This window comes from Equus caballus, chromosome 7 (assembly GCF_041296265.1).
Source record: "Equus caballus isolate H_3958 breed thoroughbred chromosome 7, TB-T2T, whole genome shotgun sequence".
In the NCBI taxonomy this organism is placed as follows: domain Eukaryota; kingdom Metazoa; phylum Chordata; class Mammalia; order Perissodactyla; family Equidae; genus Equus; species Equus caballus.
Window position 1 is genome coordinate 13036569 of NC_091690.1, and position 27025 is coordinate 13063593.

The following is a 27025-nucleotide window of genomic DNA, read 5'->3' on the forward strand; positions in this document are numbered from 1 at the left end:
TTTCCTACTAAATTTATCTCACTGATACAAAATTTTTGTCACTAGAAACTTTGAGGTACAAACTATCATGTTATTGTCTGAGAAGACATTCATTTGGGGGGACCACTGACTAGGGCTGCTTGTATCAGAAGGGCTGCTTATTTCGGCTTTAGAAGCCAAGAGATCAAACATGCAGCATTCATCTCACTGAGGCCAAGAAAAATACAGCTTATAAAATTAAAAACCCATGTGTAAACAGTAGTTAAAAATAGTCAAAGCTGTGCACAGTGTCCTTGAATTAAGTATTTATACCCATCTGAAGAGCCTATGGGGATCCATATTTATAAGCCATAACCTGCGAAGATGTAAAAGGCCCCGTCCTTAGACGGAAGGAGGGCGTTCAGAAGAAATGACAATGAGTCAGGGATCTTAGTACACCTTCTGCCTCTTTGTCTGAATTCTTAAAACATAATAGAGAATCAGTCTAAGTAAATTACAATGTCATTTGTTGGTTTTCAATGATGCAACCTTATAGCCAGAAAAAGACACTCCCCAGGGAGACTGCGAAGGAGGAAGTCCTCTTCAGTTGTGCGGGCTTTCCTCAAGCCCATGGAACCCTGGGAAAGGCTAAATTCCAAACGTCATACCTAATAGTAGTGGTTACTGACTTTTTTGTCCCTCCTTCCCATAGTGCTTTGCATTTCTTTCTCTATTGGCTCCCTTTCAAGGTCTTCAAACACACCCAGCTATTTCCCATCTTGAAAAATCCTCAGTCGACCCTGCTGCCTCTTCCAGCTATTATCTTAACTTACCTCCCTTTGTTATTAACAAGATTCTCAAATGAATGATCTATAGCTGCCATCTCCATTTACTTCCCGCCATTTGCTTTTTCACTCCACAAGATCTGGATTCTTTTCTCACTACTCCACTGAAACTACATTCTTTAGTTATCTTGGCCAGTCAGTCCTTCTTCAGTCCTCAGTTGGGTGACCTTGGCAGCATTTTCCACTACTGATTGTTTAAAAAAAAGGAATCTTATTCTCCCTGATTTATTTATTGTTGTAGTTGGTTTTCAAGTCTTTAACTGCCTCCTCCATGTGGGAGATTCCATACCTATGACACCTCCACTTGTGACCTCTCCCCTGAGCACTAGCTTATTTCTATAAAACTCCACTAGAATTGTTATCCCCTTAAATCTGACACATCTAACACTGAGTGTTTCTTCATGTGTCCAACAAATCTGTTTGATTTTCCTGTCTATGTGAATGATGCTTCTATCTTTGACTCTTCCTTTTCCATTGTTCTCCTCATTAAATTAATATCCAAGTCCTGCTGGTGACTCTCTCAGAATGCCTCTTACATTTATCCTTTTCTTCAATTCCTATGTGCATAACCCTTAAAAATGTCTTTCTTTGCATTCTAACCTAAGATATATAATCTCTTTCAAAACATGACAATTGGCAATTGACAGACATTTTTAAATAATCTTATTCTGAGAATAAAACAGAATGTGGAGAAGTCTATCAAATATTTTTAGGAAACCTGGATAGTCTAAGAATATCGTCCTCCTTGTGGCTGTTTATCCAACCTTCAGGCCAAGGGCCTGGGAGCACAGGAGTAGCCCTGACGTGTTTTTTCTACTAACTCAAATGCATACCTGTCAAAAGGCACAAGTTCATTCAAGTCATTGTTAGTGCTTCTCTTGGTAGTTCCATTACATAGCCAGAAAGTTTTCTGTATGAGTGATGGGATCGACTCTGGACTGGGAGTCAAAACACCCAGATTGCAGTGGAGCTTCTGCTAAACTGAGACCTGAGTTTAGATTTCTTGCCTCTAACAAAGGATTTGGACATGATCAACCTTTATGCTTATTCCCTTAGTAAAACGTTATTATTCTTCTGAGGTTTATAGCTGATTGTGGTATTCTTGATTTTATTCTTAAAATTATATTGTGCAAAACCCAGAATAATCTGAGAGACGCAAATTTAATTTTGGTATGGCTGTAATTCTGGTCATTTCCTTCTTCTCTTCCCTAAGTGCCTAAGGAAATCTGAGATAGCATTAATATTTTGTCATCTATTACAAAGAACAAATGTGAATTAAATATATATATGACTTTCAACTTATTATAGCTAAAGTTTATTTCTCTTCAAACAGAACATTTGAATGTACCAATGTACCTTTATACACTATGAAGAATATGTAACAATCTCATGGTGACTTTAAAAGTACCACATTCCATCTTGCTTTGAAAACAAACCATGTGGTTATTACGTCCACAGTTTGAAATGTCTTAACAGATTATGGTTGGTGATGGGGAATTCCAGGCTGGCGGGTGGGAGAGCACAGACTGGGAGCTCTTTCATAATGGCCCCCAGGTTGCCATTATAACTGTGGCTTGAAAGTATTCTTTGTTCTTTGTCCAGGCTTAGCAAGCACTTTGGGACTTTTGGGGACAGCCAGGAAGGGATCAGAGCCATAGAGTCATGGGATTCTAGCTCTGGATGGCATCATAGGAGGTGGGAGGACAAGGTTATTAGAAGCATGGGCTCTGGCATACCATAGTAGGGGTGGAGGTACCAGCTCCACCTCTCACTTGCTATGTGATCTTGAACAAATTGTTTATCCTCTCTGTGTGTTGTAAGAAGAGAATAATAATCACACCTCACAGGGCCATTGTAAGGCTTTGATAACAGAATCCTTAGACAGTAAGTCCTGAACACATTAAAGTCACTATTAATGTCAGACAACACCTCATTTTAAAGAGAAGGAAGAGAAGTTCAAGGTCCCATGTCAAGTTAGTAACAAATCCTGTGCCAGAAGGGGACCACTCCTGACTCTCGGTCCTCCTTCTAGCCCTTCCTAGTTCTTTGGCATTACCTGCCCTGCCACAATAGCTCATCAGGTCAGAAATGGGAGAAGATGAGAAGGTGATGACCAAGCAGAGACATGTTGGGCAGCCACCTGTCTTTCTTTAATCCCCCCCAACGAACCACTCATTTCTAAATGTCTCTTGCATCTCTGCCTCCCTATTCTGTCACCACTCTCAGTTTTTATAGTCAAGACTTTGTCAAAAGATGTGTCATCTTCAAATAGTCCTTTGTAATTGCTAAATGCTCATAGTTTGATAAGTAGAGGTTTTTTTTAGATTTTTTTTTTTGCTTTTCTAAGAAAGCAATTATAATTGCATGAAACGGTGAAATATCTTTGACTTCACTCTCTCCTTTGCCCCATCACAACCACTGATAATTAACAAAAGAATAAGCTACCTGCTACACCGTCGCTAGCATGTCATTTCTTTATCACTGAACGAGTACTATATGCACTCATTTGGGCAGTGCAGAATTTGAAAATGTTATCCCTCAGATGAAGCAGACCTTAGTTAGCTTGGTGTTCCAGGCTCCTCCTTCTTTGTGCCTTGCCTATTGCTCCTGGGGCAATGCCTACCAATTCTGTTTTGGTTTACTTTTTGGTAATCATCAATAAAATCAAGCCAATAATCAATGTCTTAATAGAAAAGAATCAATAAAAATAAATAATGAAAAATATCTCAAGTTGTTTCTAAGGCTTAACCCATTGTACATATTTTTGATTCCCACTGCTAAATATAGTAAGTGCCAATTATTGAGTGCTCACTATGTGTTTGGCATATTACTTGTGGCGGCTTGCCCGATCACTAAGAAGAATGGCTAGAATTTAAACCAACTTAGTCTGACACCAATCCTGAGTTCCTGGGCTCTGCTCTAATTTGCCTTTGAAAAGTGGATGTCCATCTACTGTTGAAGATTTAGCTCAACCTCTTCCTAATTTTTAAAAATTAGAAGCAATCTAGATCTTCATAAGTATGGGATTGGTTAAATAGTAATGATGTATCTATTCATTGGAATAACATATACTTACATAAAATGAAGATGAAGATGAAAATTCATCAACATGGAAAAATGAGCTGTTGATAAACTAAACTAAGAGAAACTAAAAAAAGACAGATTTAAACTAAAAAAAATTTATAAATCAGCATATCTAGTAAAATTCCATTTTTGTGGACATCCCTGTACCCCCTCCAATACTTACAATATATCCCCCCATCCAGAGAAAAATCTGGAAGGATATACAACAACAAGTTTAACAATGTGATTGCTCTGTGTTATGCACTATTAAAAAGAAAACCACAAGCCCAAAATGGCATCACTCATGCTAAAGCCCACAATATGAAACTTAGATGTAACATCTGGTCTAATTGCAGTTTCAACCTCTCGCATAAATGTAATCCAGTCTGGGATTTTCTGGTCAAGCACTGGTAAGGTGATCTGTCACATAGGCCATCTCCATCCTCAGAAGAGGAAGGGGTGATCTGAGTGATAAAACCCCCTGCTGTTTCCTTCCCCCAAAAGGGGATGGCCTGGCCTAAAAATAACAATCTTTTGTTTTCTTTTGCTAATAGCTCCCTTGCCATGCCCTTCTTCCTATAAAAACCTTCCATTTTGTACAACCCCTTGGAGCACCTTCTGCATGCTAGATGGGAGGCTGCCTGATTCACTAATCATTTAATAAAACCAATTAGGTCTTCAAATTTACTTGGTTGAATTTTGTTTTTTCCAACAGGGCTAAATGTTTGATTCCTCCCAAAATTCATACATTGAAGCCCTAAACCATAAAGTGATGGTATGATGGTATTCAGATGGGACCAGTGGGAGGTAAACAGCGTTAGATGAGGTCATGATGGTGGGCCCCTGGACTGATGGGATTAGTGCCCTTATAAGAAGAGACACCAGAGAGCTTGCTTTCTCTCTCTCTCCAGGTGCACAGAGAAGAGCTCATGTGAGCACACAGTGAGATGGCAGTGCTTTTTGAATGTCCTTATTCCTCACGTAACTGTGAGGTATGCCGGGGGAGTATTGCTCCATCTCCAGCCACTAAAACAGTGCTTGGAACACCGTATGGGCTCAATGAATACTTTTCCAATGAAGAAAAAAGCATAAAAAATAATGTCACACATGCACATTTCTGAGCTACCTCTGCCTATTCTGGTGCGATTGAATTCTGTCCCCAGTAAAGGGAGAAATGGAGGTGAGTATAGGAAAGTTTCTCTTTTCCTCCAAGGAAAGAGACAATTACAGTAACCAGTGTCATGGAGACAGCAGCCATGCTCCCTGTGAAGCCAGAGTTTGAGGAGAAAAGGAACTATTTAACTTAAACTCATCAGATTTCCAACAAATCTTCATAGTTAATCTTAATCCTGATTGCATTCTGCCAATTGGACTTCTAGCTTCAACTGGTAAATTCGCCCAGTTTGGCGTTTACCCGAGACTTCCCTTAGCCAGAGAAGGCCCAGCGCCAGTCTCAGCTTTACTTCGCCCAAGAACAATAGTTGTAGCTTGTGTCTTTTTATTAATTTGTTTCTACCCATTGATAGAAAAGAATAAAATTATTCAAACATTAACACTTTATCTAGGTGCTATTACCACACTATTTACAGCAATCTGAGCTCTCACAGACATTATGACATTAAAAGGATTGTTGCCTTCTCTACTTCAAGCCAATTAGGCCTAATGGTTTCTATTGGCATTAACCAACCATACTTAGCATTCCTTCACATCTGCACTCATGCATTTTTTAAAGCCATATTATTTACATCCTCTGGGTCTATTATTCATAACTTAGACGATGAAGAAGACATTCTCTAGAAAGTAGGCATCTTATTTAAAGGTTTACATTTTCCTATAACCTCACTTATTATTGGAAGCCTAGCTCTCACAGAAATGCATTTCCTTACAGGCTCTTACTCCAAAGTCTTAATCATCAAAACCACTGACATGTCTGTGATGTTGTGATTTATAATAACAAATATATATTTGGTCTTTGTCCTGGTTTCTGGCACAGTGCCCTTAAAACCCTTGGAATTTTCTGTGATGAGAGCAACAAAGGTGTCTTTTGTTATGTTATTGAGGTGACTTTTGGAAAGCACTTCAGGATGGGGGCTGATCACCAGAGGAACCAACCATGAGATTAGAGAGTTGACGCTTTCAGACCTGACCCCTTGACTTTCAAGAAGGAGAGAGGGGCTGGAAGTTGAATCAATCACCAATGGCCAATGATTTAATCAATTTTTATGTAATGAAGCCTCCATAAAAAAACCCACCCATTGGAAGTGGTGAGCAGAATTATAACGCTGGATCCCAACGCCTGAGCCCTATTAATGACACTCATTGCCACTTCCCTAACAGTGGTCTACAGCACTCCAATTATTTTCTTCTCACTTATACTACAACCTTGTTTCTCCACTCTAATTCTAATGAATGAAAGTAATCCTCTCCTAATAATTCTATTAAATGCGTTTTAATTGGAAGCATTTCCACTGGGTTTTTTATTTCCAACAACTAATCTACAAATAACAATACCCGACACCTAAAATTAATAGCTGTCACCATAACCCTCTCAGGTTTCATTCTAGCATTTGAACTTAACCTTATAACACAAAACTTAAAATTTAATCTCTTTCCCACCTATATAAATTTTCCAACCCCCTCGGTTTTTTTTCCGATTATTACTTACTGCCTCTCACCATTCAGCAATCTTTCAGCAAGCCAAAAACTAGCATCAGTATTGTTAGACTTAATTTGACTAGAAAATTTCTTACCCAAACCTATTTCCTATTTCCAAATAAAAACTTCCACATTAATTTCAAACCAAAAAGTCTTAATGAAATTATATTTCCTCTCTTTCCTTATTACACTAATTTTACTTGCTTCTATGTAATTTCGATGAGTAATCACCATAGCAATAATAATAATAATAATAAATAAAGAACAACCAGCTACCACCACTAGTCAACTCTCATAGCTAAATAATGCCGATATTCCTATAACATCTTCACTAAAAACCCCAGCATTTCCAGTACCATAAATTACTCCATCTCCTATGCTATTAAATTTATTTATCTATCTATCTATTTATTTATTTATTTATTTTTAGGAAGATTAGCCCTGAACTAACATCTGCTGCCAATCCTTCTCTTTTTGCTGAGAAAGACTGGCCCTGAGCTAACATCTGTGCCCACCTTCCTCTACTGTATATGTGGGACGCCTGCCACAGCATGGCTGTCCAAGCAGTGCCATGTCCACACCGGGGATCCAAACTGGCTGAACCCCGGGCCGCCGAAGAGGAACATGTGCACTTAACCGCTGCACCACCGGGCCGGCCCCTGTGCTATTAAATTTAAATACCAACTCCACCTCACCATTCTTTACAACTCACAGAACTACTAAAACTTCTACTAATAATTTCAAAAGAAACATTCCTAAAACAACAATATTAGAAACTCAAACCTCAGGGCATTCTTCAGTAGCTATCTTTGTAGTATAACAAAAACTTACCAATATTCCCCCTTCTCTGCATTATCTGATAGCTAACTGACAGTTGAAAAGTCAGTAAGTCCTGAGAAAGAGGGATTTAAGAGTGCTGACTTTGGAACCATCCACCCATTTATCTATTCATCTGGTCACTCATCCAGCCATCCATCTGTCCATCCATCCACTTATCTGTCCCTCTATCCAACCCTCATTTCCAAATAGTTATTGAGCATCCCCATGTGCTCTCACTAGGGATACAGTGGTGAACAAGGGAGACATCAGAGAAATCTGGGCTAGTGTCGTAACTCAGTCACTTAATGAAACTGAGTCACCTTGTCAAAGTTACTTGCTCTCTTTGAACTTCTTTCTTAATCTGTAAATTGGGGATTCTAATCTTTGCTTCACAGTGGAAAGGGTTAGAAGAAATACAGTGCACCTCCGGAACACACTTAGCCAGCACCAAGAGCATAGCAGATGCTCCACAAACAGTAGTTTTGGCAGTTCCATATCTCCCTAAAGACCTGTGCCTCCCACCCCTCTGCCATACAGGACAGTATTTCTGTGTGATCTTCACACACGGCAGCAACAGGTCCCTCTAGAGCAATGTGTGGAGCTGAGGCCTGATAAGGATTGGTGGCACTGTCTTACCGGTCCCTGAAGAACAGGAGCTCCTTTCCCAGCATTGTCACAGCATCAAAGGATGAGCCGGAGTCACAGAGGTCAGGGATGGATGGATTACGAGGTGGGGCGTGGGGCATGGTGGGCTTTCCCAGGAATGCTCTCCGAGGTCCTAGGATTCAAAGTGACTTGGTCAAGATAGTACCAGGAATCTAGAGTCTGTGCTCTTCTTCTCTACAGACCCACTTTCCCTGCATATGACAAGGTGATAAAGAGCATGGCTGTTGATGGCGGGCAGACTGGGGTTTGAATTCGGGCTTCACTAGTTCCTGGGCTGTGTGATGTGGGCAAATAATTTAACCTCTCCAAGCCTCAGTTTCCTCGTTAGTAAAATGGGAGGTGGCAATAATAGTACCTATCTCAGAAAGTTTTTGTGAGAATTCAATAATGCCTGAGAAGCACTTAGTAGAGTGCTTGGCAGATGGTAAATCTCCAAAGAATGGTAGCTATTATTTTATCATTCTACACAACTTCCTTGATCGCTACAGGTGTTCCAAATTAGAAACGTATTTTCAAAGTTGCCACTGATTATTTGTCTAATTTAATTCTTTGACTCAATAAGATTATAACCGTCCTGTGTGTTTTCATATTATTTTTGTCCACTTCTGGGCATCCTGCACTGTGCAGAGCCTTTTACCAGGCATCCAGGAAAGACTGAGCACATTCTTGGGGCATTGAAGTACCCCTGAAGGTGTTTGCTATTGAAAGGCATCTTCTGGGCGATCCTCTTGTAAAACAGGGACCCGCTGCTTGGGAAAGATGCTGGTGAGTTTTTATCTCCCACAGTGCGTTCCTGAGGACTATCTGCCAGCTACAGGAGAATGAGCTGGGGCTGCCTGAGCCGCTGGTCCCAGCAGGTCCCTGCCCGTGATCAAGTCTTGCTGTAACCAGAGGTGAGGATCAGGGAAGGAGTGCGGCACAGGGAAGGGCCCACGAAGGTGAGGGATGGGTGAGATCAGGGGTGGAGCAGGGTCAGCAATGGGGTGAAGATCAGAGGGGCAGGGAGGCTTTGGGAAAAGATCAGGAACTGGAAATTGGTCAGATCAGAAATGTGCTATCAATTTTTGAATATTTACTATGTGCCAAGTACTGTACTAATGGTCAAGGGTGGCAAGGTGGTCAGGGGTGGGTGATGTGTATGCTTCTCAGCAATATAAAACCATGTTTTTACATTTTGTTCATCCATGCAAAAATGGCCATATCAAAATATATGCTTCAGCTCCTGGCTGAGTGACAGTGGCTATCAGAATGGTGCTGGCTCTCTAATTCACAAGGACCTGTAAAGTGCAGGCAAGCCTTTGGGTTCAGTTCTTGTTGGTGGCCCACGAGAACTGCTTCACATTAGAGCTCTGCCAATGGGCACTCAGGAGCCAAGTTTGTAAAATGGAGACCTTCACAGCATTTTTTTCTTTCAGTCAAAGGGGAGACAGAACTGGCACATAAGCTGCCTCTCAAGTAGGTAGAGCTGGCTGAACACATCTTTGGATAAATTTGTCTTTTATGTCTCAGATTATATGCGAAATCTGATTGTAGATCTGTGTGCCCATTTTTAAACAGCCAGATGGATTGGCCAACGTGGAGGAAGGCATGAGGGTTCTAGGCTTTCCAGGTCCTTTTCTAGGTTGAGAGGATGAAGAGAGTCTCTGACAAGTAAAGGCTGAATAGCCAGGCTCTGAGGCTTAATGGAAATCAGTTTCCTAGATTTTTCTTCCTTTTACCCATTAAAGAAAACGTGTCAAATGTCTAATGATGTTTCAAGATTCCTTCTCCTGGATTAATGGATTTGTATTTCTGTTAAGGAAAATTGGATATAGAATTTCTAATAATCTTTTATTACCTTTGAAAGAATGTTAAGATGAGATAATTTTGAATATCTTGGGATACTTACTAATCTTTGAACCTCAGATGTCTTAGCTATCAAATGAGGAAAGCACTTCACATCCCACAGGCTGGTCATGAGGATAGTGTGAGATGACTCATATGAACATGTTTTGTAAACTGTAGATTGTCTATATGACTGAGTGGTGTAGTTATCATCATCATCATTGCTGTTTTTGGGAAGATAAAAGTCCCTTATCTGCAAATGGGTAAGCATTAAATATATGAACTATAAAATATAGCCATCCTCTCCCAATGTCTAACTGCTGACCTACACTCAAAAAACAAACGAATGCCTATATTTTCTATGGCTATCAAGGGACCAACATGCTTTGGAGGAAAGATGTAAAATTTAATCACACATTTTAGAAAAGAAAGCACTATTCATTTCTGGTAAATAAGCTCTTCACAAGAGGTCATATTTGGGGCTGTGGTCTCTAGCTTAATCTTTACCTATGCTGGTAACTCCTGGCAAAGTATGGTTTTTCTAAGTTGGAGACTGAATGCCTGTCACTTTCAGGGCTAGTGGTCAAAGAATTGTGAGTGAATGTACCATACAATGCCTGGATCCCTTTCACATCATCCTTGGGGAGATGGAATCCATAAGGATTCTGGTACTTATAAGTTGGGTACATCAGTGCTGATGGGTCTGTGGAATGGGCCAGGCCCAGTGCATGGCCAAATTCGTGAGCAGCAACAGTGAATAAATTGAAACCTAGACAATATGAGAAAGAAAAAGACAGTATCAACACAGGGTTTTATCATCCATATCTTCTGTCTTTACAGGAGAATATACCCAAATCACAGTTAACTCCTTTTCTTTTCGTAACTGGATTATTTAAAGGTTGATAGGTTATTCTGGCACTTTGCTACTTTTGTCTAGTTCTGTCCCCCTTGGCTAGAAGAGGCTTGGGGGTGGGAGAGGATGGAAATGTAAGTCAATCCATTTTGTTTATTGTCAGTGATGCTAAATAGATTGATAGAAGGGCCTTAGAGCTAATAATGGCAAAATGATAATAGTTGGCAATAATTCATAGATTTAGGCCACAAATGTTTTACTAGTTCCCTGCTATGACAGCCTACTTCTTTTTATCTACAAAAATTTCACACTAAAGATATCCAGGTGACATGCATGATATTCTGGAACTTTTATACCCATTCCCATCACATTTTTCAAGAGACTAGTGATTCCCTCAGGATATTTCTGAACATAGCCTATTTCCAAGTACAAGTAAGAAACACTAAATACTGTATAGCTAAAGAAAAAAAGTTGTGTGTTGCGGGGAGCATTGCTACTTCTTGAGATTATATGCTATGAACCAGAGATCAGACAAGTCTACAGCACAATCAAGGGCGAATCTTTTCCCTTATGGTGTTCCCTTTTGGATTTTTGGCTTACTTGTTTTTCCTAGCCAGCCTCCCTAGTTAAAGGGTGGCTTGGGACGTTGAACCTCAAGGTTTCATGATGGAGGCCCAGAAGAAGGTACAATATTTTCCAGGTTATGGTGAATTGTGCATATATACCATTCGTTCCCATAGTCCACTTCTCAGCATTGTCGAAATGTGTATCTCCTCCCAGGCCTTCTCCAGGGGCAAATGCATGGGCTAGAGTCCCTCGAGGCCCATCGAATGGATAGGAATCCCCGTGATCTAAGTAAGCGAGGAGAAATGTCAACAGGAGTTAGTCTTTCTAGCAATTTTTGAGGGGTACAGGGAATGGAGAACTTTTTGAATAGCATCGACATCTAAAATAGTATTACTTTCCAATATTTGATTTTTGTTGTAAGAAGTTCATGTCCATGAGTAATCTGTCCATCGAAAAATTAAAAGGGGTATTTTGTATTTCAACGATAGTAAACATTAAAAATATGCTTTTGTTATTGTTTTTACTGCAACGTCTATTAATTGCCACATGGCACACTGTGGACTAAGCGCATGCTGTAGATTACATACGGAGAAAGAACAAATGGCCATCCAACAGCAATCTCATCCATTGATTGGAAGATGAACGTGTTGGCAAAGTGTAGCTTTCAACATATGATTCAGCTAAGACATTAACAGTAAATTGAAGAAGCGTGTGCTTTCTGTTTCTACAGCACAATATAATACAATTTAAGGAAGTGCCAAAAAAAAGAAAATTTCTCTGTAATTTTCATATACTTTGATATGTAAAATGAAAGTAATAAAGGTGTTTATAAAATCTTAACTTTTAAGGCTTTATATGCTTTTGTTTGTCTATATATAATTAACAGTTCATTACATTTAATAGAAAATGAAGAAGAATAAAATGAGGGATGCAGTAGAAGTCACTTTTCACAGTTTTTTAGGATTTTAGTGAGGATACGGTGTTTTATTAAAAACCAACATAACAAAGTTCCAGTGTGCCACTTCTGAGGATTTGGTGCTGTCCCGTTTAATCAGATTGCGTGCCCTGAGGGCCTGGTGGAATGGTAGCGCAGTCCTTAGTCAGCTTGTGTTTTAGGGGACAGAGTACAAGCTTGAAAGATCAAGAGCGCTACCCTGCCCTGCCACTTCACTGGGGGTGGCCTTGGTCCTCTGGGAGGAGCAGGACCTGCCATGGGCCAGGTCACACCCAGGGCCATCTCTGAAGGGCTCATACTCAGTACTTGCTTAATCTTCTCTCTCCTAGCTCCTAAGCATGTTTTCCCCCAGTGACATCAGATTAAAATTAAGATCAAGACTTGAAATAGCAGGGACGTCTAGAAACATTATCTGTGGAGGGAAAAAGGCAGTGGCACTCACTTCCTTCACTGTTAGAAAGTTGAGAAGGGAAGAGAATCTCATGGGCCATCTACTTTATCTGCTAACTGCTAACTTTATCTCCTAACTAGACATATTTCTCTGAAAAGGGCTCAGAGTCCACCACCCATCCCTGTGCAAAGTTATACCTCCACAACTTACCAGAGTGAGTGGGGGGATGGAGAAAAAATGGGTAAATTGGAGGCAATCTGTGACTCCCAAAAGGTAGTCTGCAAATGGAGGCAAGACAGCAAAGCCACTCTCCTAACCACTGCTGCAGGGGGAAAGCCGTCAGGGCCACTGTGGAATTGATTGCCTTCAGCGAGGATTCGAGGTGAGGATTCTTGGCTAATATGGAATAGGGTATATAGTGATGCACAACATCATGGGAATAGCATGAGGTCAGATGGCCTCCTAGACAATAGGAAAGCTAAATCTGACAGAATCCGCCCTTAATGGGGCAAAACCATCCTGAGAACTGTTATACTGAGTCCTTTCTACGGCTGAGTCTAATGATGACAAGAAATGCTGAGAACTCCCCAGTTTCTAGTTTCTGGTCAGACGAAGATCATGACTTTGCCGTGACCTTGGCTTCTGCCCATAACATCACTGTGTGAAGGAGGATGGCATTGATCACTTGGCTTAAATTTTGTAGAAGGAAAAGTATTGGAACACTTCTCCTCTGGATTAGCAGACAGTATCCAAGAAGCCCCACAGTACCTCCAGTTTCAAAAGATATCATAATATCGGCTTCTCCAGAGTCTACCCTAACAAAGTTGAGGGGCACAGCGCTGCTCCAGGCCTGTAGGGCCATCTCTACTGCTTTGTTCACATCAGCAGGAGTCATGGAAGTTGTGTATTTGGATATTCTGTGAAAATAGAAGGAACACGTTTTCCTTTCAGTAAAATGCTCCTAAGTGAAGAAGGCAAGAATTACGTCAAGATTGTGTTAAAAATCAAAACATTGAACATAAATCTACAATTGAGATTTTTTTCTCCAGAGCCATAATTCTGGTTTTGCTTTCATTTTGTTAAATTACTGAAACATGTTAAACCATAGGAGAAATGAAGGGGAGAAATGAGAGTTGAGATAATCTGGTGCTGAATCAGCTGGGCTTTCATTGTTACTATATTGTCACTAATTTTAAAGAGTAATACCATGTGTAACTTTACAAGTGTCAAGAAGTCCTCTGTCCCTAAAGCGGTTTTAATTGAGAAGGGAGCTTTTGTTTCCCTAAAAGGGAGTGAAAATTTTGAATTGTAAAAAACAAAAACGTGGAGTTTTGAGGTTTTGCAAATTCTTAGTCAAAGGCCATCAGGATTTCCCCAGGGCCACGGGGGAATGTTTTTTCTTAAAATAATACATTTCTTAAAGAGGAAGTGCTAGCCTTGAACAAGGATTCTCACTTGGACTGAAAAAAGGCTTGAGGCTTTCATCAAATGCTGTGTGACAGTGACATCTAAAGGCAGAAAAGTAAAGAGCTTTTTGGACAAAGCAAGTAGACAGTTTGGTGGTTCTCTAGGACAATTGGTGACTCTAGGACGTGCTGCTCTGGAGCTTGGGGCTGGGGGTTTCTGGCAGCATGTGTGTGAAGACAGGGCAGGAGAGAGGAGCTTCCACTTGGGACCTCGGGCTGGGACGGAATGACGAATGTGGAGGGAGAAGCTAGGTCTGTAAGAGCCAACCTTGACAGCAGGGACTGAGCCTACCTTCTCTTTTTCCAGCTCCTAGCCCAGAGCCTTGCACAGAGTAGGTGCTTAGCAAATGCTTGATAAATGGGTGAATTAATGAATAAAAGCTAGTGGTTTTTAGGACCGACTCAGTGGTTCTCAAATTTTAGGCCCTGTGCTAACCACCTAGGAAGGTTGTTAAATACACAGGTGTGATCCTGAAATCTGCATTTTAACAAGTATCCTAGTTTAGTCTGATACGAGTGGTGCCATCTCAACCAGAAACCCACAGCAGTAGTCCTGGGGCCCAAAAGGAAGGGAACGTGTCCTACACAGAGGATGGTACACAGCACAATTTAGCAATGGAGAGGGAAGGAGCAAGGAGATCTTTAAGTCCAGGGATTGTAGCCAAGAGGAAAGAGCTATAGAGTTGAAGAGGAAACCAGGACACTAAAAGGGATCATTTAGTGCTTTCAAAAACTGCCAAGCCTGAGCCGGCATGGTGGCATAGTGGTTAAGTTTGTGTGCCCCACTTCAGTGTCCCAGGGTTTGCTGGTTTGGATCCCGGATCATCAAGCCATGCTGGGGCAGCGTCCCACATACAAAATAGAAGAAGGTTGGCACAGATGTTAGCTCAGGGCCAATCTTCCTCACCAAAAAAAAAAAAAATATATATATATATATATATTTATATACACACACACATATATACATATTCCAAGCCCACTATATAATATGAATCTCTGATTTATCACGACTCTGTATGGGTAATACCTTGAATTCCCTTGCATTGTAGACAAGCCAGCCATATCTTTGAGCTGACTGTGTGTGCTGAGCTAGAGAAGACAGAGTTGCCAAAACGGACAGCACCAGAAAAGAAGAGAATCTAGAGAAAAATCCTGACCCAGGGTCTAGAAATTGATAAAGCAACAGTGCTAATGGCTAATATTCTTGAACACATACTAAGTGCTAGACACAGTTTTAAGCACTTTTTTAATGTGGTATGCCATCTAATCCTCACAGCAACCCTTAGGAGGTCTTAGTAATCACCCACATTTTATGATTAGTCAGTATTTGAGCCAAGTTCTATCTGACTCCAAAGCTTATGCACATAAGCACTATGATATATTTTATGTATTTTAATCCTCTGGCTTATATTATAAGAAGTTGTTCTGGGATCCAGTAGCTATACAGACAGAATACTAAGATAGCTCCTAGTGCTTTTTTTTTTCTTTTTTTTGAGGGGGCAGGGGAGTTGTTCCAGAGCGAGAGGGGATGGGCAGTGGGAGCTTGTGGGTTTGGGGTCTGCCCAACTTATCACAAGAATATGATACTTCTCCAAATCCTAAATTATCTTGATCTATGCCCCTGTCTTTGCTGTTCACAGTCATAGACTAAAATTCTATGATACAGTTTATTTTAAGAAAATGGTGGAAAAGACTCCATGAGTGTATGTAAATTTTTCCTATCTTACTCTTAATTATGTCATAATCACTCGTGTGTTTGGTTCCTTTTGTGGGGTTTCTTCCCCAAATGTTTTGATTCTCATGGAATTGTTTTGCTCAAGCAGAGGCTAATAATTGTGTTCAGAGCACCACCTTATGGGCTCATAGACTCATAGCAGCTAACAAGTGGCCTCAGGAATCATGTAGCCTCTCTCGGGGTTTGCGCCCTCTCTCATTTGACCACGGGGACTGGCTAGTGTGCTGGTACAGTTTAATAACTGCGTCCATAACCAATCCTCCTGATTTATAGGGTTTGCCCATTTCCATACTGTAAACATTCTCACTATGGTGAATTTCAAGCCACCAACTTGCCACCACAGAACGCAAAGTTGGGAAGAGATATGGGGCAGGACATCATTTCCACTAAGCAGATAAAATAGATGTAAAAGACTTCGTGAACACATAATAGTAAAAGGTAGTGTAATAATTAGGGGGCTGGCCCGTGGCCGAGTGGTTAAGCTTATGCTCTCGGCTTTCGCGGCCCAGGGTTTCGCAGGGTCAGATCCTAGGCGCGGACATAGCACTGCTTGTCAGGTCACGCTGCGGTGGCATCCCACATGCCACAACTAGAGCCACCCACAACTAAAATATACAACTATGTACTGGCGGGCTTTGGGGAGAAAAAGCAGGAAAAAAAAAAGATTGGCAACAGTGTTTAGCTCAGGTGCTAATCTTAAAGAAAAATAATTAGGAAGCGACGTTTTGATTACCTTTGTTTTTAATAAATGTATTTAATTGTAAGTTTACATAATTTAATTTTAATAATGGCTGTGTTTGGCAACCAGCTCACAAAATTCTTGGAAACTTAACAACCGGCGGCAAAAGCCCAAACTGCTGAGTCTCACCTTCTAGCTGCCCTTCAGGCTGTCTCTCCAGCCCGGCCTCCCACCATTCCCCTTCCTGCATCCTCTACTCCTGCCACCCTCTGCCACTGTTTGCTCAGTCTGCTTTTCAAAGTGGAAAACACCTAACGTTTGCGAGGCCTGGGACAAAAGTACAAATGAAGGCCGCCCTTCTTTTCCGATGCCACCGCTGTCTGGCACGCACGAAGCCCACATACCCTGAGCCTGCCTCCAGCCCCACATTCAGGCGGAAGGGCTGGCACCATGGGTGGTCCAACCCAGACTGAACTGGGAAGGAGGCTGGGCCAGCCCAGCAAGTGGGTCCAGACTGCTGAGCAGGAATTTCAGCCTGAATAAGCAGAGCGCAAAGAGGACCAGACTCTGGTTGGGCATGCCCCCTCGGACAACACAGAATCCTTGTTCCGAGGCAGGAGGAGGCCAGGGGATGGCCAGGTTGGGGGCATGCTACAGTGTGGTGGTGGTGGGAGGGATACCATGGGTGACTGGGGAGCCTGGGGCTAAAGGCAGACGGGCTCCTACTTTACTTTGACTTTAGGCTCAGATGTCACTTACCCGGTCCCTGGGCGACTTGGTAGCTCCCTCTAAGTACTCCCACAGTTCTCTGCTCAGACCTGTGGTTTCACACTTTTCACACAGAGCTGCAACTATCTGCTTGTGTGTGTGCCTCTCCCAAAGGGCTGTGGGTTCCCTAAGGTCAGAGATGGTTATCTAGTCACCTTTATATTTTCAAAACTGAACGCTTATAGTAGGCACTTAGTAAATCATCAATAAATGATTTTTGGAATCAATGGAAATTAATTTATTGATTGGTGAGTTTCATCATATCCTTCTGATTAAGCAGGTTGTTTTAAGAAAACTGGTTGGCACTGTCAGGTTATTAATCCTAGACTAGATTATTTTTCTTTAAAGATAAATGTGTTGTCCCTAACTGATACAATTGTTTGTAAAGCCTAAGATGGCCAGCCACTACAATAATCTGGGGATCATACTTTCTTGTGCTGTCTTCATCGTCATTGTCTAAAGATTCAACCTAAGTGTTCTTATATGATTTTGATGAGTCATGATTTTTATACAGATCAGAAGGAAGATATTTTTAAAAGAAAAGGAGGAAAGAGAAAGGATGTTTCTCTCTGAATTTGGAGAGACTCAGATCTCATTACCTGTAGGTCAAAGTATTTTTTTTCCATTTGGGTTCACCTGGGAAGAGGCGGTAGTTTGCCACATCAGGAACTCCACAGCGAGGCCTCTTGATCACATCCATCGTGGACTTGTCTAACTTCCCGGTGACCGGGAGGCCGAAGAACACTTGCAGCTCCTTAATCTTCTTCACCATGGAATTGCTTCCTCGTGCAACCATCTCACCAATCTGGTGGCCTCCTTTGACCGTGTAATACTTGTCGAGGTACGCCTGAAATGGAGAGGTAGGCTGACACATCTATAGCACAGTCTCTGGGAAATACTCCTGCTCAGGTAAGACAAGAATAATATTCTTGATATATTAAAATTACAGTGTAGAGCATATTCCCATCTTTGAAAAAACTTAGATATATTTGCATAGATAAAGCTTAGGGAGATATACGCCAAATTACTATAATTATCTTTGGGTAGTGGGAATTTTAGATTTTTTTTTCTCACCTACATTTTATAGTTTTTCTGCAATGAGTAGATATTTTAAGAGGGAGAAATAATGGAAGGAAAATGATGTGAACACCTCTTCCCCATGGATCATTTGGCATCGAAATCTTTACCCAGTTTATGAAACAGTCTATCCTATGTCTCTGGTAAGCAGTTGTTGCTAGCACTATCTAGTTGATTCTGACTCCTAGCTAGCTTGTGTACAACAGAGCGGAACCCTGTCCTGTCTTTTTGCGCCATCCTCTCACCTTCCTGTGCTATACCAGACAACACTCAGCTGCTTTTAATAGGGGTTTCATGGCCAATTTTTTCAGAAGTGGATGGCCAGGTCCTCCTTCCTAGTCTGTCTTAGTCTGGAAGCTCCACTGAATCCTGTCCACCATGGGTGACACTGCTGGTATTTGAAATAATGGTGGCATAGCTTTCAGCATCACGGCAACATGCAGTCGCCACAATATGACAACCGACAGTTGGGTGGTGTGCTTCCCTGACTTGAAAATGAACCCCGGCTGTGGTGCTGAGAGCGCCAAATCTTAACCACTGAACCACTAGGTAAGCAGTTATTGGTATTTTCACTATACATTGTGCAAGCTCAGTATGTTTTTAACTCTCAAAAGTTATGTTCCAGCCTCTCATCTTATATGTGGGCAGAGCGTCAATCTGTTTCCCAACTGAAGATTTTAATCAGTTCTAGTGTGTTCAATATGTGGGACTGAGATTGTTTTCATGAGGCAGGATTCCTGGGACAGGCTCTTTGCCTCTTGAGACAGGTAAAATTAACCATAAATTATAAGGCTTTCATTTGTACGTAAAGGCTTAGAACCTGTAATATATGATTCAAAAACTTGTCTATGCTGCTTAGGTGAAGTGAGCAAGGCAGAGTCAGGCAAATGCAGGGTTAGAGCCTGCTGTTCGCCCAGGAATTTCACCCAGCCAACTTATTTCAGGAAAATAAACAAAGAGCAGCTAAAGATTTATGTATATTTTTTATTATACATAAAATGTTATATTTATATATTATATGTAAGTCGTTTTACTGTACATAATAATATTTATTTATATATCACATTAACTATATATATTTTTTATCAATTATGTATATGACTTTTATATGTTATATATACATATTTATATATATAAGTAGTAAAATATTGGAAGCAAACAATATCTCACAATAGAGGATTTGTTAGATATATTATTATATGTTCACGTGAAGTAATACTAGGCCTCCCCTAAGACACATTTTTGAAAAACATTTAATGATATGGAATAATGCACTCAATATAATAGTGATAACATTGAAATAAGCAGAGGAGAAAGCTTTATGCAAATTATCATAATTTCATAAATAAACCAAATCAAATATATATGTGTATGTATTTATCTTATTCTCATGTTCACTATATATATATAAATATATGTTAATATTTAAAATTAAGATATTAATCCACATATTGATATATAATAAATAACTTATATGTAATACATATAATTTGTTATATATATAATTTATAATGAACATGAGTAACATAAATATTAGAAGGAAATATGCCTGGATATTAACCTTGTTTGCCTTGTAAAACTATGGGTGAAAGTTTATTCTTTGCCCTTTCCTATATTCCAAAGTTTTCTGCTATGAACATGGACTTTAATTGTTAAGGAAAGAAAAAAAGGAGTAAGACTTGCTCACTTGTTTGACAAGGTGCTGTTTCCTTACTGTGGGGTCAACTGACCCTTGCTCCCTGCCCTGCTTGTGAGAGAAGCTCCCTTCCCCGGTGGCCATCCCTTCTACAAATCTCAGTGAGAGGAGAGCCCAGAGGAGGCAAAGGGAGAGGCAGTGTGGAGCGAGCTCCCGGGCCCTGGAACCTGGCTGAGGTACTCTAAAACAGAGGTGTGACTATTTGGTTCCGTGTCCATCTCTGGTTAGGCCACCATCTTAAGTAAGCATCTTGTGTTTCCGATCTTTTTCAAGATGACGTTGGTTCTCTGAGCTATTCCTGTTTGCTCAAGTTGATGCTATGATAACGTGATGCTCATGGTAAATCTGGATTATGCTCTTCAGAGGTAAGCTCTTATTTTCTGAGACAGTTTTGATTTCAAATATGTTTTCCCTTCTTAGGTTATATGTTACACTCTATATTCTAATTTTGAAATAAATTAATTAAATTGAAATAATTAAAAAATATAGTTGTATAACGGAGGATGCTCATGATACACTAAGTAGAAAATAGGTTTAAAACTACTCGTATAGTATAAGCCATGTTTATAAATGAAAGTGTGTGTATATGGATACACACACAGATATATAGTCATAAACTGGCACCAGGGTGAGGAAGTGAGAAATCGCCCAAAAACTGAAATAATCAAGAAAAATAGTATTTTAATGCAATATTGAAAAAATATCAAAATTAATGTGAAAAAATACATGATACACAAAGCATCAAACTTTTAAGTAAAGCCAGCATTCAACCCTGCCTCCCTCCCGTCGCCCTAGTCCCGGCCCTAACTCATAGAAAAGTGGTTTTGAAAGATAAAGAGCGAAGGATTAACAGTGGTTGCATCTTAGTGACGGAATTGAGGATAATTCTTTCTTAGTTATATATGTTTTATAATTTTTCTACTGTGAACATATACAGTTTTACAATAAAATGTTACTTTAAAATATGACTAAGATGCTAGACCTGCGCTTCAGAAGGCTTAAGACCAATCATAGTAGATAGGATTAAAACAGTACCTTTTAGTGAAGTAAAATAAAATTGGAAACTAATTCTACTTAAAAAGAGAACAAAAATTGGTGTCTATGGTGATACAAGGGAGTTGCTCCCACAGGATGTGGTTCTTCTACTAGGAAATACTTGCCACGTGACACTGTTGTCCACAGATTTCTCATCACTCTTGCCTGCTGGGTGGCAAGCTCCTTCCTGTGGGGACCATGACTCCTTCACAAATACAGGCCCTGTGGCTGTCACAGTTCTAGGCTCAGAGTAGATGTTTAGTTAATATTTGAACTCTTTTTCTTTAGGTGAAATATGAAAATACGCTTCTTTGAAGAATTATCAGATGTTCTGAGGTGCTGAGAGCCCAAATGATTCTGGGCACTTTCTTGCCAAAGTTATTCACAAAGTTTTAGCATACTTTTTAGAGTCACAATGTTCAATGAGGCATTTAGATGTGCCCTTAGAATTGGGTTTGTGTTAATTCTAACACTTGTGTGTTGTTTGCTCAACACCTGATTGTGGCGCTGAGTCAAAGATTTCAGACTCACCAGAGTTGTCCCATTTGCACCCTGCCCTCCCCACTCCCCCACTGTCAAAATTAGAAGATCATAAGATTGGTTCTCAGGTGGTCCTCTCTCTACTTCTCTTCCAACATTTGATAGATAAAAACAACTGAGGCCTTAGAGGGCAGTCCCAGCAAGCTAGTGGCCCAAGCTCCCTCCCAACTCTTCATTCAGTGCACTTTCCTAGTGTCCTTCCTGAGAGTTAAGAGTTCAAAACTCAGATTTAAGTAAGCTTCAGGACAAGGTGAAGTTCAAGATATGGTTTCTTCAACATTTCTTTCTATTTTGGCTAAATCACAAAAATGGAACTATGGGAAATTTTTGCTGTGTGATAAATCCTGGATTCTAACAATTCTAATTTCTTTTGATTTCAGTTTACTCATCTATCAAACGGGATTGGAATCCGTCCTACTGACCACACTGGTGTGAGGATCCAATGAGGTCCTCAATGTGAAAATGCTTTTAAATGTATCAAAAGACGTTAAAGTGTATATACCCTTTTACTCATTAATTCCACTCCTGGAATTCTATCCTGAAACAATAATCCTTTAGATTAGGCTGATGCACAAGGTGTTCATAGAAACATTATTCACATGAAAATAATCTGTGTGTCCAACAAAAGAGATAGTTAAGTGAATTATAACTTGCTCATATTATGGAATATTTGCAACTCTTTAAAAATATGAAAATAATATTAAAATCGAAATTTTCTTATGACATAATAATCAGAAAAGTAGGAACTGAATTTTGAATATAATAACAATTTAAAAATAGCTTTATACACAGAGAGTAAAATGGTAGTAAAAGCACCTGAATGTAACAGTTTGTATTTGGAAGGTTTTTATTTTTCATTTTCTTTAATTATGAGTTCATAACATGATAATGAAAATCTATATTATTTTTCAGGACAATTTAACAATCTGTTTTAAGTGTTGTATTGATATTGCCTTTTAAAAACAAACAAAAAAGTGGAATAAAACCCTGGATTATGAGACTAAGTAAGCATTTTATCTTTCTATCATGTTCAAAGTCTTTATGCTAACTAGCCAATTAGAATTTAAAGAATACAAGTGGCATTAAATAAATCAACTAAAAACCTGTTTATGTTTTCAAGCATAGATTATTGTCACCGTGGGTTTAGGAAGAAGCGAATGGTATTTGGAAATTTTCCTGTCTGGAGTTTCCAGGCACAAAAAACCACTTGTTCTCTCTTAGCAAGCCATCTAGAAAGAAGAGAGCAGTGTGGAAGTGCTTACCTGATCCAGCTCCCTGGCTCCGATGACCCGCTGGCCTGGCCTGACTCTGGGACTGAGTCAGTACCCTCCTCCCGTCGTCTCTCATCTCTTGCCACACTAGCCTGATGCTCCATCCGCGCTTCTTCACCCTGGGCTGCTGCACTTGCTCTTTCCTCTGCCTTGACTACTCTGTCTCCAGATCTTCACATGACTGGCTCCTTCTTATAGTTCAAGTTCATATCAAATGTCATTTCCTCAGAGAAGCCTTTCTGGACTACTCAGGTGAAAATGCACCCCCACTGTCCCAGTCACTGTCTCTCATCCTGGTTAATTTATTTTCCAGCATCACTTACTGAAATCATATTGGGCGCTTATGGACTGACTTGTTTAGCACCTCCCCATCTCCTCCGTCATCCCCATGTAACAGCCATAAGAACAGGGACTTTACTTGTTTTGCTCACTGACGTTTCTCCTGTACTTAGAAGAGATGCTGGCACACAGCATACAGTAAATGTTCAATGAATAGTTGTTGAATGAGTGACCTTAAGCTATTATCATGAAATAAGCCTATTTTCATGTTGTTTCATTTGTATTATAAGGCTGCACCAAAGTTGTTATATATTTCTGTAAACTATAAGGTGAGACATTATTCTTTCTAAGTCACTGAGATCCACTTTAGAGGTTTGCCCAGATCATTCCAGCCTGCTGAAAGGTGTCAACTGGTCCTGTCCCGAGCTGGTGACTGAGCCCGTTGCAGGCAAGAGAAGGTGCTGTTTGCTGGGTGACAAGGTATTGACAAGTTTCCTTGGTTTCTGGTTGGAGTCTTTCTGAGAGTATGCCATAAGGGAGACTGAGGCGCACTGACTTATTTTGGAGATGAAGAAGTAAGGGATCACCAAAGATCCCCAACATTCCAAGGCCACCTAATTCTTCGCAAATACTCCTAGCAAGGATGGCTTTTCTTAAGACTTTCTGGCTTTATTCCTGTAAGACTGCTCAGGGGTCAGCTAATTTTTTCTGTAAAGGGCAGATAGTTAATATTTTTGGTTTTACCTTACTCCACCATTGTGATGCAAAAGCAGCAACAGATGGTATGTAAACAAATAGATGTGGCCAGTTTTGGCCCGATGACCATACTTTGTCTGAACCTGGACTAGAATCATAGTCTTCGGCCACCTCAGATCAGTTCTGGCCTCTGCATGACCCTCCTCTTGGAGGTTGCAGAGACTCTGTAGTTTCTGCATCAGAGTGGCACGAGGCTAGGGAGGAAAATTATATTTGGGGAGAAGGGACTCAAAACCAGGTGGCACCAGTGAAATACAATTTGAAATAGACCCCAGTATTCTGAGATATGTTATTTTTGAATTTAGTTCGTCTAAAAGTGGGCTTGAGTCAAAGAAATTTCAATTCAATAGGTCTGCACTTGGCATCCACTGTTCTGTTTATATGCAGAGCTGATGACTGGTATGGCAGGGGGACTGAGCAGTTAGAATGGACGGGCAGCAAAGCAATCCGTAGGGACGCACCGGTGTGTCAGGGTGTAGGTCAGCTCTGCAGCGCAACCACTGAAGCACCACACGGTGCAGCCCGACAGATAGGAAAGCAACCTGGAGGCAGAGCTGGTAATCACAGATACGCTGTCATTTTGAAAGACAGTCCCTGGTGCAAAAACATCTCATCCACACATCTTTCACTAACGTTGGAAGTTCCATCATTAGAGACTCATTTCTTTAGGTTGAAGATTGCCACCTTCCTTTTAAATGCAAAATGACACTTTGAAGCAAATTTACAGGCATGCACCGTCTGATGGCACTTCAGTCAACAACGGACCGCATATACGATGGAGGTCCCATAAGATTAGTACCATAGAGCCTAGGTGTGTAGCAGACTGTACCATCCAGGTTTGTGTAAGTACACTCTATGATGTTCACACAACGACGAAATCATCTAAGGGCGCATTTCTCAGAACACATCCCCGTTGTTAAGCGACACATGACTGTATATTGAATCAATTTGAGTCATGTGTAGCCTTTGCAAAAATTCTACTACAAATTATTTGTATCAGATCTTTACCAACAGTTATTTGGGGGAGATTTTAAAAAAGGAAAATACAGAAAGTGTAAGCAAATAAGGTACTTGGTGAATATGCTTTCGAGAGGAAAGACGCTTCAATAAAAAGAGGGTAGGCACTCAGGACAAACTTGGTTCACTTTAGGTTTTGATCAAGTTTACTGTGAGTAGAAGAGCCATTTTCTAAAATGTGCCCATAGGAAATCTTTTTATTGTGACTGCTAGGAAGCTTAGCACTAAATTTACAATCCACCTCTAGTGTGGGAATCTTACACCTTGATTTTTATTTTTTTGCCCTTATTTTCCTCCTGCATTATTCTTCAAATATTTCTTTTGTCTTATTGTATTGCATGTAATTTTGCAAGCCACCTCAAATTCTGTATGAAGCAAGATTCCTAGATAGATATTTATTCATTTATTTATTCACTCATGCAACATGTACACCCACTGTGCACCAGACCTTAGTCTTAGCTGTCCAGGAGATAGTATCTATCAGACTTCAGCGGACTTAGACGATGATTTTAAAACAATAACAGATTTTTTCTTATTTTCTTGTTATACCCTTTTAAGTTTTCCAGGGCAAGAGGAGGAAAAGGGAATTGTGCAAAGATTCACAAACCTGTGCGAGGTGGTAGTTGTTCCTTGAGGTCCTGGGGGTGGCTGCAAATAGGGAGGGGGTTGCAGTGGAAAACTTCAAAGCCGTGATGAGGAGGACAGCGAGGCCAGATGCAAGGAGCACCTTCATCTCCTCACGGTAGCGTGGTAATTATATCAGCCTGGGGGACGACAGACAGTGCACGTTTGCACTTCCACCTTCAGCTGCTTTTATAGAGTCGAACAGGTCTGGGCCCTCAGAGCAAGGATGATTCATGTCTCAAAAGGTAATTATACAGCTCATTTCTCTCCCTGATGACGGGGTAACACAACGGTGCACAGGAGTCAAGGAAAGCTTCGCTCTTTGTGAGTTACCGAGTCGCAAAAGGAGAAAAAGACTTTTAAATGAAGTTTGTCAGCTACTTACACAAATTGGGGTAAACTTGATTAATCTGAACCCAGCTCAGCTGAAACATTTGTTTAGTCTCACTTTGCGAGTCTTTTCCATTCTGATTACAGAAAAGGGAAATAATTAGAATATAATTTAATCTGTCCTCAGTAATTCTGGGCTCCCCACACATTCAGTCGAATTGCCTCTATCTTCTGCAGTCAGTTCGACATTTCTCAGGAACGAATGCTGTGTATAATGATGGTTCTGGGACACGTAAGATCCTGAATCATCAAGGAAACAGTACATTATATTATGCTGACTTAGGGTAGAAAGTGAACTGATAACTGTTAGAAAGCTTTTGAATAAGTTAACACAAAGATATGTCTTAGCTAACCAAAATGTTAGACAGAACTCCCCATTCTCTGCACACTGGCTAACTGGAGCCATGTTCTTTTTCCTGGCTCTGATTTAGACGGATCTTGATCTAGAGATAGCTTGGAGAAGAGAGGGTATGGTGAGAAAAACACTTTGGCATCAGACAAACAGATTAAATTTTGTTTAAGATGCTTCCTAGCTGTGTGACTTTGGGCAAGTTCTTTAACCTTGTTGAACATCAGGACTTTTTTTTAATCTGAAAAAGACTGACCATAATAATACTGTGTGGAAAAGATACCTAACTGTAGGATTGTCATAAAGGAGTAAATCAGGTCATAACAAAGCCCTTAGCAGAGTGCTCAATAGAGGTTAGCTTTTATAGAATAATGTTCAGTTGGTCTTTTTACTTTGGTGTTAGGCACCTGGTAGGTTTTAATAAATGTTTTTGGAAGGGATGAATGGATACCTTTATCAATGATTCTCAAAGTGCGGTTCATGGACCGGCAGCATCACTGTTACCTGGGGACTTGTTGGAAATGCCTTCTCAGGCCCTGCCCAGACATACTGAATTAGAAACTCTGGGAGTGGGGCCCAGCAGACTGCATTTTAACAAGCCCTCCAGGTAATTCTGATGCATGCTAAAGTTGGAAAACCACTGGATTAGTTGAGCAAATAGAATTATGGGGTCTAGGATAAATTAAAAAATGTATCAAAAGTGCCAAGAACATCCCAGTCACAGAAAGTATTCAGTATTGCCCTTGC

The 27025-nt window shown here is 40.4% G+C and overlaps 1 protein-coding gene across 1 annotated transcript in view; it reads right to left on the minus strand.

Moving 5' to 3' along the window:
- The window catches only part of MMP20 (matrix metallopeptidase 20), a 47639-nt gene extending 21891 nt beyond the window's left edge, over positions 1 to 25748 (minus strand). Inside the window, exons 1-6 of the mRNA XM_001500052.5 lie at positions 25523 to 25748; positions 17844 to 18091; positions 13365 to 13513; positions 11409 to 11534; positions 10438 to 10599; positions 7977 to 8118 (exon numbers count right to left, since the gene is read on the minus strand). Of these exons, the coding sequence (XP_001500102.1) occupies positions 7977 to 8118; positions 10438 to 10599; positions 11409 to 11534; positions 13365 to 13513; positions 17844 to 18091; positions 25523 to 25648 (953 nt within the window). The 5' untranslated portion in view covers positions 25649 to 25748. The remainder of the gene's footprint in view (positions 1 to 7976; positions 8119 to 10437; positions 10600 to 11408; positions 11535 to 13364; positions 13514 to 17843; positions 18092 to 25522) is intronic.
- Between the last annotated feature and the right edge of the window lie 1277 nt (positions 25749 to 27025).